This window comes from Nerophis lumbriciformis, linkage group LG33 (assembly GCF_033978685.3).
Source record: "Nerophis lumbriciformis linkage group LG33, RoL_Nlum_v2.1, whole genome shotgun sequence".
Lineage (NCBI taxonomy): Eukaryota > Metazoa > Chordata > Actinopteri > Syngnathiformes > Syngnathidae > Nerophis > Nerophis lumbriciformis.
The window spans coordinates 11254483-11270623 of record NC_084580.2 but is presented as its reverse complement, the minus strand read 5'-3'; the positions used below and the strand labels follow the sequence as shown (position 1 = coordinate 11270623).

General features: G+C 40.2%; 1 protein-coding gene across 1 annotated transcript in view; it reads left to right on the top strand.

The window, feature by feature from the left end:
* rgs7bpa (regulator of G protein signaling 7 binding protein a) overlaps positions 1 to 1639 on the top strand; it is a 31866-nt gene extending 30227 nt beyond the window's left edge. The window contains exons 5-6 of the mRNA XM_061928372.1: positions 805 to 875; positions 948 to 1639. Coding sequence (XP_061784356.1) covers positions 805 to 875; positions 948 to 1039 — 163 coding nt within the window. The 3' untranslated portion in view covers positions 1040 to 1639. The remainder of the gene's footprint in view (positions 1 to 804; positions 876 to 947) is intronic.
* Positions 1640 to 16141: the final 14502 nt, after the last annotated feature.

Sequence of the window (16141 nt, the reverse complement as noted above, 5' to 3'; positions counted from 1 at the left end):
TGCACAAGTACAGCGAAACTTTGTTTTCAGCACAAACCCGTTCAAGACTAGACAAACAAACAATGTACAGGGTTACAGAACAGGAACTCTGATGGGTCGCCACAAGGTGCCCCGTAAAAGATGGGAAAAAGGTCAACGCTGGGGGAGGATGAGTAAAAACATACAATCTAGACTGGGCTCCTAAGGGGGCCCAGTCTGGAGTGGGAAAAAAACCTCCATAGCAAAGCAACATAAAACTCGAGACTTGCAACAGAGGGGAGGGAGTGAGGGGCTATGGTGGGGGGCTGCAGCTCATCAGGCGCTGCCCAGTTGTCCATCACCAATAAGGGATTTGTGTCAAGGGCCTTGGATGGGGGGTGGGGTACGTGTGTGTGGCGTATATTTTTTGTGGATGCATGTGTGTGTGTGTAAGCCTTCCTTATGTCTCTGTTCCGCGGCCTTGGTGTTGTTGCAGCCGCCAGTCAGTCCAAAGTCAACAACAACAGGTGTGTGTCCTTGATAGACAAGAAGGGAGTTTGTTGTGTCTTCGCCGAAGCCAGGGAAACAATCCAAGTTAGAAAGTTTTGTATGCGAGTGAAAATAAAATTTGCTTTTCACTCTAAATTGTCTATGACTGGTCCTCAAATTCATCCTGCAGGGCAGATGTTATCTAAAACACAAAGTGTCCGCAGTTCTGCCCGCATCCTCCAATCTGTTGTGGCATTTGTAACTCAATGACTCATGGACTTGTAGGTGTAAATACACAACATAAAATGCAAAACAACCTTAGCCATAATGTATTTATCATGTATGTCTTTGTTGCAGGGACATGAGGGACATGAAGAACCTTCTTAGTAAACTCAGGGAGACAATGCCTTTACCACTGAAGAACCAAGGTAACAACTTAACGTATACAACTTTTTAAATGATACAACATGAAAATAAATATACTTCCCGTGTGCTTTTAGATGACAGCAGTTTGCTCAACCTGTCTCCCTACCCGCTAGTCCAACAAAGGAAGAGACGCTTCTTCGGCCTCTGTTGCTTGGTGACCAGCTGAGGTCTCTTGGAGTCAACGAAACATCGTCCACTGTCCTCCACCACGTGTGTCTCCCTCACCCTATACTGCTGCCATTTTTCAGATTAACAAATTGCCCTTTTTTATTTTGTTATACAACGAAGATCTATTGCATAATCTGTATTGGGGGTTAAATAAAAAAAATTGTTTAATGTAAAAGAGAACCCTTTTTTTGAAAAGACAGCATTTCCTGTGATAAACCAGAAGACAAAAGAGTGTAACCGTCTGTTATGTCAGAATATTGCCTACAATCCACCTGAATGTGAAAGGATGGCAAAGACAAGGACGTCATTTTAATGTAGTCTGTTTTTTTCCCCCCTCGGTGTACCTAATTTAGTCTTCCATAAAAGATAAATCTGTGTTCACTTTCCTGCTTTCAAAGTGCAATATTCTGTATGATACATTATGGAGAACTGTCTCTGCACACTCTCTATATATATAAATATCTAACTTTAGACTTTATTGTGTCTGCCCTATACGAATTGTTAGGTTGTTGGTCGGTGCTCAGCATGGCGCCTCCTTGTGGTTGATGCTTGTTATTAGTGTTTAGGGCCAGGTGAAGGCTGATGATTTAGATCATTTTGCATTGTTAATAAAACTTTTGTTATTGAAATAAATGGACTGGTAGTATTTTTTTTTTTTTTAATCACATGCAGTACGATTAAAATCCTCTAGATAGAGACAAATTGTCACAAGACGTCCATCCATCCATTTCTACCGCTTGTCCCTTTCGGGGTCACGGGGGGGTGCTGGAGCCTATCTCTGTTGGGCATAAATCGATGCAACTCATAACAGAAAATATATTTTTTAATGTTAAAAACTATTTATTTTATTAATACAATTATTGTACCAATATATCTTATTTTCTTCAATAGGCTGAAAGGAGATACTATATAATTCAGGGGTGCCATAACTTGTTGCCTCAATTTCACAGCCTTTTTATTAATCTAAAAACAAACGTGTCTAGTTGCTATCATAATTTTGATTATAGACTGATATTTTATTTGATTTAAACATTTTGTTTCGCACTTTGTTTTCTACATATTTTTTAGGAGCCTAATTGAAAAGATGATTGTTTTTAACAAACTATAGATCTGAATAACTACAAACGTAACACAACCCTAATTGAAACCTTAACCCTAACTAAGCCCTAACTATTCTCTAAATGTACAAACCCTGTTTCCATATGAATTGGGAAATTGTGTTAGATGTAAATATAAACGGAATACAATGATTTGCAAATCCTTTTCAACCCATATTCAGTTGAATATGCTACAAAAACAACATATTTGATGTTCAAACTGATAAACATTTTTTTTTTTGCAAATAATCATTAACTTTAGAATTTGATGCCAGCAACACGTGACAAAGAAGTTGGGAAAGGTGGCAATAAATACTGATAAAGTTGAGGAATGCTCATCAAATACTTATTTGGAACAGGCAAATTGGGAACAGGTGGGTGCCATGATTGGGCATAAAAGTAGATTCCATGAAATGCTCAGTCATTCACAAACAAGGATGGGGCGAGGGTCACCACTTTGTCAACAAATGCGTGATTAAATTGTTGAACAGTTTAAGAAAAACCTTTCTCAACCAGCTATTGCAAGGAATTTAGGGATTTCACCATCTACGGTCCGTAATATCATCAAAGTGTTCAGAGAATCTGGAGAAATCACTGCACGTAAGCAGCTAAGCCTGTGACCTTCAATCCCTCAGGCTGTACTGCATCAACAAGCGACATCAGTGTGTAAAGGATATCACCACATGGGCTCAGGAACACTTCAGAAACCCACTGTCAGTAACTACAGTTGGTCGCTACATCTGTAAGTGCAAGTTAAAACTCTCTTATGCAAGGCGAAAACCGTTTATCAACAACACCCAGAAACGCCGTCGGCTTCGCTGGGCCTGAGCTCATCTAAGATGGACTGATACAAAGTGGAAAAGTGTTCTGTGGTCTGACGAGTCCACATTTCAAATTGTTTTTGGAAAAGTGTGGACGTCGTGTCCTCCGGACCAAAGAGGAAAAGAACCATCCGGATTGTTATAGGCGCAAAGTTGAAAAGCCAGCATCTGTGATGGTATGGGGGTGTATTAGTGCCCAAGACATGGGTAACTTACACATCGGCGAAGGCGCCATTAATGCTGAAAGGTACATACAGGTTTTGGAGCAACATATGTTGCCATCCAAGCAACGTCTTTTTCATGGACGCCCCTGCTTATTTCAGCAAGACAATGCCAAGCCACGTGTTACAACAACGTGGCTTCATACTAAAAGAGTGCGGGTACTAGACTGGCCTGCCTGTAGTCCAGAGCTGTCTCCCATTGAAAATGTGTGGCGCATTATGAAGCCTAAAATACCACAACGGAGACCCCCGGACTGTTGAACAACTTAAGCTGTACATCAAGCAAGAATGGGAAAGAATTCCACCTGAGAAGGTTCAAAAATGTGTCTCCTCAGTTCCCAAACGTTTACTGAGTGTTGTTAAAAGGAAAGGCCATGTAACACAGTGGTGAACATGCCCTTTCCGAACTACTTTGGCACGTGTTGCAGCCATGAAATTCTAAGTTAATTATTATTTGCAAAAAAAAAAAGTTTATGAGTTTGAACATCAAATATCTTGTCTTTGTAGTGCATTCAATTGAATATGGGTTGAAAAGGATTTGCAAATCATTGTATTCCGTTTATATTATCTAACACAATTTCCCAACTCATATGGAAACGGGGTTTGTACTTACTGTAAATGGGTAGACCTCATATCCTAAACCTAACAATAATATTTACCATAAATTCTGAGCTGTAAGATACTACTTTTTCCACCACATTATAAAACACTGTGGCTAATTTATAGATATTTCCAGATTCACAAGCTTCACACGCCACTAATTAGGTAATTCTCGTCACATCAGACCAATGAAAATGCCGAACGGGTCAGGGGCACCAATGAAATTGTTCACACTTAGCCATTTAGCGCGTTATGGACTCACCCTTGTCATAGAGCGAAACACGACACAAACCAAGCCCAAGTCAATCAACCCAGATAATGAACTGGAACTAAAATCCACCACCACAAATAGGTTTGAAGAAGTTTCAGGAAGAGAAAGAAGAGGACGAAGACCGCGCTCAATGACTTCTCCGGTAGGCTACTGTATGCCGTGTTACAGGCACTGTCTTTTGTCAAATTTGTGAATGAACACGGGTTAAATACTTCATGTTTCAATGCGTACAAATTACAGTTTTCCCACATAAGGGACATGTTGGTGCACTCTGATGTAGTATTACAAAATGGACACTTGCAGACGTTGTCCTCTGCTAACTGCTATTTTTTATTTTGTGCACACCGCAGTGCATGTTTGCACACACTGACAATGACGGAGCTTCCACCTCCAGGGTGGGTGGCACACACCTTCAAAGAAACTGCTAATGAAAAGAAGAAAACACAACAGAATGCCGAATGCAAACCCTAAACCTAATACTAAACCAACCCCTATATCCAAATCCTAACACCAAAGGCTAAACTGAACTGCAAACCCTGAAACCCGACTTTAATTCCAAATCTGGACGCTGAGCCAAAACCCTAATTCCTAATTAAAAACTCTAAAAGTAAACACCAATTCTAATAACATGACACCAAAAATGTAACCATTCAATCTGACAAGGATTCAAACCAAGGCATCCATGCAGTGAGAGCAAGTCGTACTACCCATTGAGCTAATCAGTCCCTCAAGGTGTGACTAATTACAAATTCAAACCCTAAGCCCTTAACCCCAACTCTAATACCAAACCATGACCCTAAATTCAAACCCTAACACTAAATGCCAACACCCGAAAAATTAAATCCAACCCTGCCTGGTATTCAAACTGATCAGTTCTTAACAAAGTAAGTAATTCCATATGTGGAAGTCTCTTGCTTCCGGGTTCTTTCGACAACCCCCTACGGACATGACAGCGGCATGCAGGGTTTTGAACAGTGTTTTATTTTTCAAAAAAATGTCCTTTTTGTCCATTTCTGCCATATCAACTTCTTCGCTCGCTCTCTTCCCCCACCTGAGCACACAAATGGTTTCTCTGCTGCTTTTCAGCAAACGTCTTTTGTGTCTGTCCGTCAGTTTCGCTCTCTCTCTCTCTCGGCGTGCTCTGCCATCCACCAACAACCACCTTCTCCTTCCCGACTGCTGCCTTTAACAGAGCGACAGGTGATCAGACAAACACTCACAGCTGTGTCATCTATGCACCTGCCGCTAATCTTCTCCGCAGGCCCGCAGGCCACGCCCCCCACACCATATTAAAACCCTAAACCCCAACTTTAATTCCAAATGCAAACTCTGAAACTAATGAGCAAGCATCATCACTTGTTGAGCTAATAAGTCACACACAATATAAATTACACTTAAATGCCCACCCAAAAACCTGACACTAAGACCAAAAACCTCACCCGTTCCCCATGACAGGGATTCGAACTATGCATCATTATTTGGGTCGTGACGCTATTCATACGTGACGGTATTACTCATTTGGAGAAAGGCTGTCTCGCTAGCGGAACCGTCAGAATATATTTAGTTTTTATTAGTCAAATGCATATCTGTGAGCAAGGGCTTGAAATTGCACATTAAGAGCCTGATTTACTAAAGATTTGTGTGTACTAAAACAAGTACAAACTTGATAGCACACGCAAAGCTGATCTACTAAACGTGTGCAAAGTGGATTGCGTCTGTCAAGTGGGCAGAATAAGCCATCTTTGTCTTCATTAATATGCAAAATATACAGTATGTTGATCATCAAAACGCCCACAATACTGGGAGAAGATGCACATAAAGTTATTTAGCACACACAGTGTATTTTAGCAACACTCATCACTGTTTTGCAAGCAGTATTTTGCATTTTATTTAGCACGTGTCAGAAGGACGTTCAAACTGACAGTTCCACACACGTCTGCAGGATCAGTGCTCGCGTTGTGTAGACAGACGTCAGAAATAAGAAATATTAGACATATTATCTATTCAGCAACATCATTTTATAATGTTATAGCGGCATAAAGGACTTAAGGGGCTGATTAAAACAATTTCAATTGATGTATTTTGAAGTTCTTTATTATATATATTTTTTAAATATGTGAAAAAAAACTTCTATAGGAATGTATTTTTTTGCGCCTTGGGCGAAGTTAATGCAGCGGGAACTCTCGTTCCATCTAGCGGGAACTCTCGTTCAACCCTTTTTCGATTACGCTTGCACCTTCTGGTACCCCAGCACCTCCAAAACCCTTAAATCTAGACTCCAAACATCCCAGAACAAGCTAGTCAGGTTACTTTTAGACCTCCACCCCAGATCCCACCTCACTCCTACCCACTTCTCCAAAGTGGGCTGGCTCAGGGTGGAGGACAGAGTAAAACAACTTGCACTGAGCCTGGTCTATAAAATCCGCTACACCTCCCTGATACCGAAGTACATGTCAAACTACTTCCATAACGTAAATGACCGCCATAACCACAACACCAGGGGGAGCTCCACAAACCACGTTAAACCCAGATTCCGATCTAACAAAGGTCTTAACTCATTCTCCTTCTATGCCACATCAATATGGAATGCACACCCAACAGGTGTAAAAGAAAGTGCATCTCTATCCTCCTTCAAAACCGCACTAAAAGAACACCTCCAGGCAACTTTATCCCTTGACCAACACCCTCCCCCCTCCACATCCCACCTCCCCGGATTGTAAATAATCAAATGTAAATAATCAAATGTATATACTTGTTCTTATGCTTTCTGAACTGACTATGTTCACTGCTCGCTACCAAGTCAGACCTACACTGTTTCAATGTCCATTTCTCTGATTATGCAATTGTTGATGACTGAAGTGCTGATATCAACCCCACCCCCCGCAAAGATGCACGCGCTTCAAATGACTGCTTCAAAAATGCCCATAAAAAGTGGTACATGTCTCCGACCTGCTTGCTTGGAAACATAGGAAAATACATGATAACATGGATGTGCAGTAAATGAGAGTGTCTCCGTGGAGATGCCCCGTTTAGTACTTAGACATAGACATTAGACTTAGACAAACTTTATTGATCCACAAGGGAAATTGTTCCACACAGTAGCTCAGTTACAAAGTATGGAAAGGGTAAGGATGGAAAGGATAATGCAGGTATAAGTATAAGTACACACAAAATCCTCATTTAAATAAAGCAGTCCACTTTTCAATTGCCCACACAGTCTTAGTAGATCACACGTAACACGCCAACTAATTTTATAGATTGCACCTGCTGTTTATTGCGCGGTGTTTGGATCTTAGTAAATCATGCTTTAAGTGCTTTGCGCACTCTACAAAACGAGAGCTGGCAAATAAAGCTAGCGTCGGCACTCCAGTACAACACTTAAAAGCTGATGTGTAGGTCACGCATACAATGTTCTGAAACACTTCAAAGTGCACCCGTATTGTTTTGTGTGTCTTCTCCAGTCGTTTTGTTAAAAGCAGGGACACTTTTTGGAATTCTGGTCCCCACACGCCCTTCACGCTGACTCAGACTGATCACAGATCAAGCTTATTTTATGATTCAGCAAATTCAAACCCTGAAGCTTAAACCTCAACTCTAATTCCAAATGCAGACCCTAAAACAACACACGATTAAAACCGTGGCCCTCCTTGCGAAGTAGCCCATTTAGTCATTGAGCTTATTGCACACAATGTAACTAACTCAAACTCTAAACGCCAACACTAATTCTACATGCAAACTCTAAAATTAAACTCTAAATGTCATGACTAGTCATGACTGTTTAAAGTGAGAGTTATTATTTTCATGGTTTAGGGTTATTTCGGTTTCAGTGGTCTTAATTTCAGTTTCCACTTCATGTGTGCTTCCTTTGTCTGCAACTGAGCGCTGGCTTCCACACATGTCCCTGATTGGCAATCAGATACACCTGTTCCTGGTTGCCAATAAGAGTGTTTCGTCATATGCCAGCCAGCCCTGTCCTTTGAACATTTCCACTCGTTCAGCTGCTATCTGTGTAGATTTCGTTTTGCTACCACGTCAAGTGTAGACTTTTCTGTGCACTCCCTAGACGCACTAGTTGTCATTTGCATTCATTTATTAAATATATTTTTTGTCTGCATTGTGCCTGCCATTTCTGCATCTTGGGGTCACACTGCAAGCCAGACTCTCAGCTTGTCACGCTAAAACCCAATCTTAATACCAACCACAACCTTAACACAAACCCTAACCCTAATTCAACTCTAAATCTAACCCAGTTCTTCTCAAATAGGTGTGTGACCCTGGGAACATGCTTTATTAGCATCATGCAGTGTCGTGCTTCAAAGCCCACTTCGAATAGCTTTGCACTACAAAGCATGGTCATTCTAGCCAGTAATCCCGATTTTCTCATTTCGATAAAAAAAAAAAAAATCAACATAAATTGTCTCATTCATTTTTGTTTTGTAGGTTAAAGTGTTTTATATATTGTGTTCCTGAGTTAATGTTGTTGATCAATTGGAATGTTTTATAATTTATTTGTCAAGACTTGGACTATGGCTTGGTTTGTTCTCCCGAGGTGCAAGTGAATTGGACCAGATGTGGCGTGAAGGTAAATACATGATTTATTTAAACACTATAACTACAAAAAAAAGGATCAAACAAAAGGTGCGCACAGGGGCGGAGGTACAAAACTAGACTATAAACACAGAACTTGCACATTGGCAGAAACTATGAACAATTAAACAAAACTTGCAAACTATGGCATGAATAAAGAAAACTTACTTGGATGAAAAAAACGGCATGAAAAAGCACAGCAAGGGTCATAAGTGTGTGGAGAGTATAAATGCGGGATGTCACCAGAACGACAAACTGAAAACAATGAACTTAAATACTATAGACATGATTAACGAAAACAGGTGCGTGACTCAAAACGTGAAACAGGTGCGTGACGTGACAGGTGAAAACTAATGGTTGCTATGGTGACAAAACAAAACAAAAGTGCACAAAAAGTCCAAAAACAAAACCGAACATGACTAAAACAAAACATGATCACACAGACATGACATTATTGAGTTTATGTATTTTAATTTGTCTGTTTATAATGGTTTAAAAAATTGTATAGTTTAATTTAGGATAACTTTATTTTCATTTTCCTGCAATTTGATGCACTTTAAATATTTCCCGTTGCAGACTAAAAAATAATGTTAATAAAGTAAATTTTTTGTTGTAAGTTGATCTATATTTTTTATTTTGTTTTCTTTAATGCTAATCAGAATACATTGTTATGCAGAGGTGTATTTTTAACAATTTTAGAGACAAATTATACTATTTATAGTCGTTGCGAGAGCGGGAGGCGGAGAGGCACTAAATGTTTTCTTCTTCCTAGCGTAAGAGAAAATAACTGAAAAGCACTGGCCTAACCTGTAATCTGTAAAAGTGCAACCCAGGATTTTTTGTCCATGAATTGTACCTTGATCGCAGCAAGCTGTGATATACTGTAGCAAACACTGGGGGGCAACAGAGATGTACCACAAATTGCCACTATATGGAAGATATGCCTAAAAGGACAATAAAAACATTGTCATTTCCCTTTCAATTTGCAGAAGGAAAACCACTTTAATATGTCAAATTTGTGCCAAATATGTCTCTGTCCGTGTATTATTTTTACCTCCATCCCAATGCTGCTGTCATTGTGGTGGACTCATGCAATTCACAGCAATTACAAGCTGTCAGCTGTAGACCCAAAGAGCCGTAGGGCAGATTAGGTTGCGACAGCGAAGGATGATTCTTTCCATAAATAAACGACATGCTATACCTGCACATCGAGGATGTCAAAATAACCAATTTAGAAGAGGCTGCAAATGGAAGCAGGGAAGGGTTATTGTTTTAATAGGGCAGCAATATTAATACATTTTTCAACTGATAACACTGGCATATAACAGAGCCAATTAGGACACGGAGGCGCAAACAAACAGTCCCAGCCACTCACTCTGGGGGAAATTGAACATCCTTGCATCTTGTCAGAGAGACATCGTGAAGCCACACAGAACTTGTCATCCAAGATGATGAGGGAGCGAAGACGTTTCCATTTTACCATATTTACCGGTATTTATATATATTCTATTGCAGTGCTAGGTAGGTATCACAATGCAGAGCCCAAATGCATTAATAGTAACATATATAAACACTTTATTAGGTACAACTGCACAGTGCAATGAGACCCAAAAAGTCAGTCTTTAAGAACATAATAAAGCTCATCAGTTTTATTAGGCGCTTCTTTAAAGGGGAACATTATCACCAGACCTATGTAAGCGTCAATATATACCTTGATGTTGCAGAAAAAAAGACCATATATTTTTTCAACCGATTTCCGAACTCTAAATGGGTGAATTTTGGCGAATTAAACGCCTTTCTATTATTCGCTCTCGGAGCGATGACGTCACATTGTGACGTCACATCGGGAAGCAATCCGCCATTTTCTCAAACACCGAGTCAAATCAGCTGTGTTATTTTCCGTTTTTTCGACTGTTTTCCGTACCTTGGAGACATCATGCCTCGTCGGTGTGTTGTTGGAGGGTGTAACAACACGAACAGGGACGGATTCAAGTTGCACCAGTGGCCCAAAGATGCGAAAGTGGCAAGAAATCGGACGTTTGTTCCGCACACTTTACCGACGAAAGCTATGCTACGACAGAGATGGCAAGAATGTGTGGATATCCTGCGACACTCAAAGCAGATGCATTTCCAACGATAAAGTCAAAGAAATCTGCCGCCAGACCCCCATTGAATCTGCCGGAGTGTGTGAGCAATTCAGGGACAAAGGACCTCGGTAGCACGGCAAGCAATGGCGGCAGTTTGTTACCGCAGACGAGCGAGCTAAACCCCCTGGATGTCTTGGCTCACACCGTCCCTTACGCCACCGAAGATGATCAAGAGAAGAATATCGACCCTAGCTTCCCTGGCCTGCTGACATCAACTCCAAAACTGGACAGATCAGCTTTCAGGAAAAGAGCGCGAATGAGGGTATGTCTACAGAATATATTAATTGATGAAAATTGGGCTGTCTGCACTCTCAAAGTGCATGTTATTGCCAAATGTATTTCATATGCTGTAAACCTAGTTCATAGTTGTTAGTTTCCTTTAATGCCAAACAAACACATACCAATCGTGGTTAGAAGGCGATCGCCGAATTCGTCCTCGCTTTCTCCCGTGTCGCTGGCTGTCGTGTCATTTTCGTCGGGTTCGCTTGCATACGGTTCAAACCGATATGGCTCAATAGCTTCAGTTTCTTCTTCAATTTCGTTTTCGCTACCTGCCTCCACACTACAACCATCCGTTGCAATACATGCATAATCTGTTGAATCGCTTAAGCCGCTGAAATTTGAGTCTGAATCCGAGCTAATGTCGTTATAGCTTGCTGTTGTATGCGCCATGTTTGTTTGAGTTGGCATCACTATGTGACGTCACAGGAAAATGGACGGGTGTATATAACGATGGTTAAAATCAGGCACTTTGAAGCTTTTTTTAGGGATATTGCGTGATGGGTAAAATTTTGAAAAAAACTTCAAAAAATAAAATAAGCCACTGGGAACTGATTTTTAATGGTTTTAACCCTTCTGAAATTGTGATAATGTTCCCCTTTAAAAGGTTGGGTGTAGTGGGTTGAGCAATACCTTCAGCCTCAGACTGTCTAAGCCTTTCACCTAACTCTTCATACACTCTCCTAAATTCTCCTACTGACTTGGTAGTCGTGTCACAGCTTATGTTGGTAGCATTGTTAGCATATAGCTTTGTGACTGTGTTGTGGGAATGTTGATATGATGATAGTAATGTAGTGCCTGTAGTTACAGGCAAAACGTGTGCAACACCATTGTCTACATTTACAGTTAAATCAACAGCAATTAATGAAATCATCTTACAGATTAAATCATTCAGCATCAAGAAATTGCCCATACCTTCATCTTCCAGTTTTATTAAGGCGGGGGACTGAAGATGGGTGATGACCAAGTCCATGGTACTCTCATCACAGCCCCCACTATTGTTACTATTGAGCAGAGGTGGGTAGTAACGCACTACATTTACTCCGTTACATCTACTTGAGTAACTTTTGGGATAAATTGTACTTCTAAGAGTAGTTTTAATGCAACATACTTTTACTTTTACTTGAGTATATTTATAGAGAAGAAACGCTACTTTTACTCCGCTTCATTTATCTACATTCAGCTCGCTACTGATTTTTATCGATCTGTTAATGCACGCTTTGTTTTTTTGGTTTGTCAGACAGACCTTCAAAGTAGGATCTATTGCATGCCTGTTTCACCAATCAAATACAGTCACTAGTGACATTTGACTCCTTTTCACCAATCAAACCGAGTCAGGTGGTCACGTGATTAACTACACATAAAGTTTCGGCGGCAAACAACAACAACAATGGCAGAGACAACAATGAACGCTTCGCGTCAAGCAGAAGAGGAAGAACACCCCTGGCCTCACATAAAATCGATGTTCACGTTCAGACAACCAAAAAAAACAGTTATGTAATACGTTGTCATATGTGTCTCCCCAAACAAGTGGACATTTCAGCTTACATGAACTCAACATCAAATTTGAGGAAGCACATGGCGATAAGTAACGTTAGTAGATATTTTGGCTGTCACCGTAGGCTGATGTTAGCTTCCCTGCTATGAATCACTGTCAAATGTACATAGTGTGCGGACATTTATTAACGCACTGCAGCCTCATAGACAGACTGACAGAGACACACACACACATGCACAGTCGCACACATACTCACGCATGCATAGAAACACCAATCAGAAGTGCACAGTGTGTTCTCAGGTGCAGCCCACACCTATCAGAGTTTATGGTTTGCGTAAAGGCGAACTTGTTATTTTCCTTTGTAATCTTTGCCTACTGAGCCTATGGTGCTGTTAAGTTATTGTGGCTCAATTTGTCTTAATTTATTTTATTTTAATGTATTATTGTTTTAGTTGCTTAAGAGATATTCCTGGCTCTGAATTTGTTCATTGCTATTTTTATGTTTTTGCGCATTATTTGTTGCCGTCATCATTAAAAGAACAGGTTACTCATCAGTTACTCAGTACTTGAGTAGTTTTTTCACAACATACTTTTTACTTTTACTCAAGTAAATATTTGGGTGACTACTCCTTACTTTTACTTGAGTAATAAAACTCTAAAGTAACAGTACTCTTACTTGAGTACAATTTCTGGCTACTCTACCCACCTCTGTCAGTGAGTTCAGTAGACAAAATGCCAACCTCACCTGTGGGGTCCCTCAGGGCTCAATACTGGGTCCCATCCTGTTCTCCATCTACATGCTCCCCCTCAGCCAAGTCATTCATCGCCATAAAATTTCCTTTCACTGCTACGCTGACGATACTCAAATCTATCTTCCACTCAAGACAGACGATCCCTCTGGGCTGGACCTTTTGAAAGACTGCTTGCGGGACATAAAGGAGTAGATGCCACAAAGCTTCCTGCAGCTCAATGACACTAAGAGTGAAATTCTTCTGTTTGGCAACTCCACCTCGGTCAGTCAGATCAGGAAGAATTTGGGAAGTTTGTCCACTCTTGAAAAACCCCATGTCAAAAACCTTGGGGTCATATTCGACCCAGACCTCAAATTTGACAAGCAAGTGAAATCTGTGGTGAAATCCTGTTACACACCATAGCCAAGATCAAGTCTTTCCTCTCCCCCAGTGACCTACGGAGGGTCGTGTTGATGCTCATCTTTTCTTGACTGGACTATTGCAATGCCCTTCATGCTGGGGTCACCGACAAGACCATCCATAGCATGCAGCTAGTACAAAATGCAGCTGCCAGGCTGGTGACAGGCGCAAAAAATGAGGGAACGCATTTCTTCCATCCTCTCCTCCCTTCACTGGCTCCCAGTGAAGCGCGGAGTGAAATTTAAGATCGTCACGTATGTCTTCAAAGCGCTTGATGGTCTCGCCCTAGCTTACACCAAAGATCTCCTGGACCAACCCACCAGCTCCAGGCTTGGTCGTTGCCTTAGATCGGACAACCAGATGACCCTGAAGGTCCCATGGTCAAACCTAGTGACAAACGTAGACCATGCTTTCTCAGTGATGGCACCTAGGCTATGGAATAAGCTCCCTCTAAATATTAAGACCGCCACCACTCTGGACTCTTAGAGCACAGCTTAAAACTCACCTCTTTACCGCAGATGACTTTTGATTTATGTGTTCATTGTGAGTCTTAAATGTTCAGTTTAGATTCCTTTGTGTGTCTCAGTCCGTTTCTGTTTTTTTGTTTTTTGTTTTGGGGCGCATAATAAATGAAAATAACATAACATAACATGACATAACATAACATAACATAACAAAAAGGTTGTGTTCATTGTCTAACTCTAACCCCTGGAAAACACAGGCAATTTTTAAAGAAAGTGAAGACAAAAACAACCTTTGAAGCTTCCCAAGTTTCCTCTCTGTATTGCACATTGCATATTTCCTATGATCCACAACAAAAATTTAATAAAAATTCTCTAAATGCAATATTACATTCTCAAAACATATATTCTCCATAGCACAATAGCTATTATTATGGTCTGTGGTACTGTATAATCAAATGTTTCTATAGTGCTGTTACAGAAACATATTGAACATCTGAGTAATAGACTCGTTTACAAATGGGGAATTATCATTTATACATGAAATGTCCTTGGGAAGTATATTTAGTCAAACAAAATGTATCCACATCACTCAGTCCACAATATATTTACACATATAAGAAATAACATTAATAACTGCAGTAAATAATATCAGAATTGCTATGATTTGCTATCATGTGCCAAAAAGGTGTTGATATGCGTACAGGGATTATCCAGCCTGGCGCTGGCTAGTTCTAGCTTAACTGACTCCTCACCCGGACTAGCAGGCTCTGTAATTGCCTGTGACCGGGCTTGCTCTAGTGTAGTTAGTCAAATGTGACTTAAACAGTAGTCTATGTTTTTAGTAAGGATGGTGGCGCCTTCCTGGTTAGGGTGAAGACCGTCTCTCATCAGCAAGCCTGATTGATTGATTGATTGATATTTTTAAATTTTGCAAACAATGTTTCCTGGGGATAGGTTGATTGGCAACACTAAATTGGCCCTAGTGTGTGAATGCGAGTGTGAATGTTGTCTGTCTATCTGTGTTGGCCCTGCGATGAGGTGGCGACTTGTCCAGGGTGTACCCCGCCTTCCGCCCGATTGCAGCTGAGATAGGCTCCAGCGCCCCCCGCGACCCCGAAGGTATTAATCGGTAGAAAATGGATGGATGGATGTTTGAAATGGTTGCAGTCTGTGTAGAAGTGTGTCATACTGAGAGTTGTTCCTAATATTTAGCCAGAGGTGGGTAGAGTAGCCAGAAATTGTACTCAAGTAAGAGTACTGTTACTTTAGAGATTTATTACTCAAGTAAAAGTAAGGAGTAGTCACCCAAATATTTACTTGAGTAAAAGTAAAAAGTATGTTGTGAAAAAACTACTCAAGTACTGAGTAACTGATGAGTAACATATACACACACACACATATATATATACACACACACACACATATATATATATATATATATATATATATATATATATATATATATATATATATATATATATATATATATATATATATATATATGTATACATACATTGATATATACAGTATATAATTTATATTTATTTATTTTGCCGTTTTTGTTTACATGTTAAAGGTGTTTTAATGAATATACATGCATGTTTAACACATACATATATATATTATTTTCTTTCATGAAAACAAGAATATAAGTTGGTGTAATACCTGATTCTGATGACTTGCATTGATTGTAATCAGACAGTAGTGATGATAACGTCCATGTTTTCAAATGGAGGAGAAAAAAAGTTCCTCCTTTCTGTCTAATACCACATGAAAGTGGTTGGTTTTTGGCTTCTTATTTGTCCAGCTTCCATATTCGTTTTTATACACTTTACAAGAAATACATTGGCGGCAAACTCCGTAGCTTGCTAGCTTGCTAGCTTGTTTGCACTGGCTTTCGGAGACTCTTATTTTGAAAGCGCAGGCGCGATGGAGCGGCACTTTTATTGTGAAGACAGGAACTG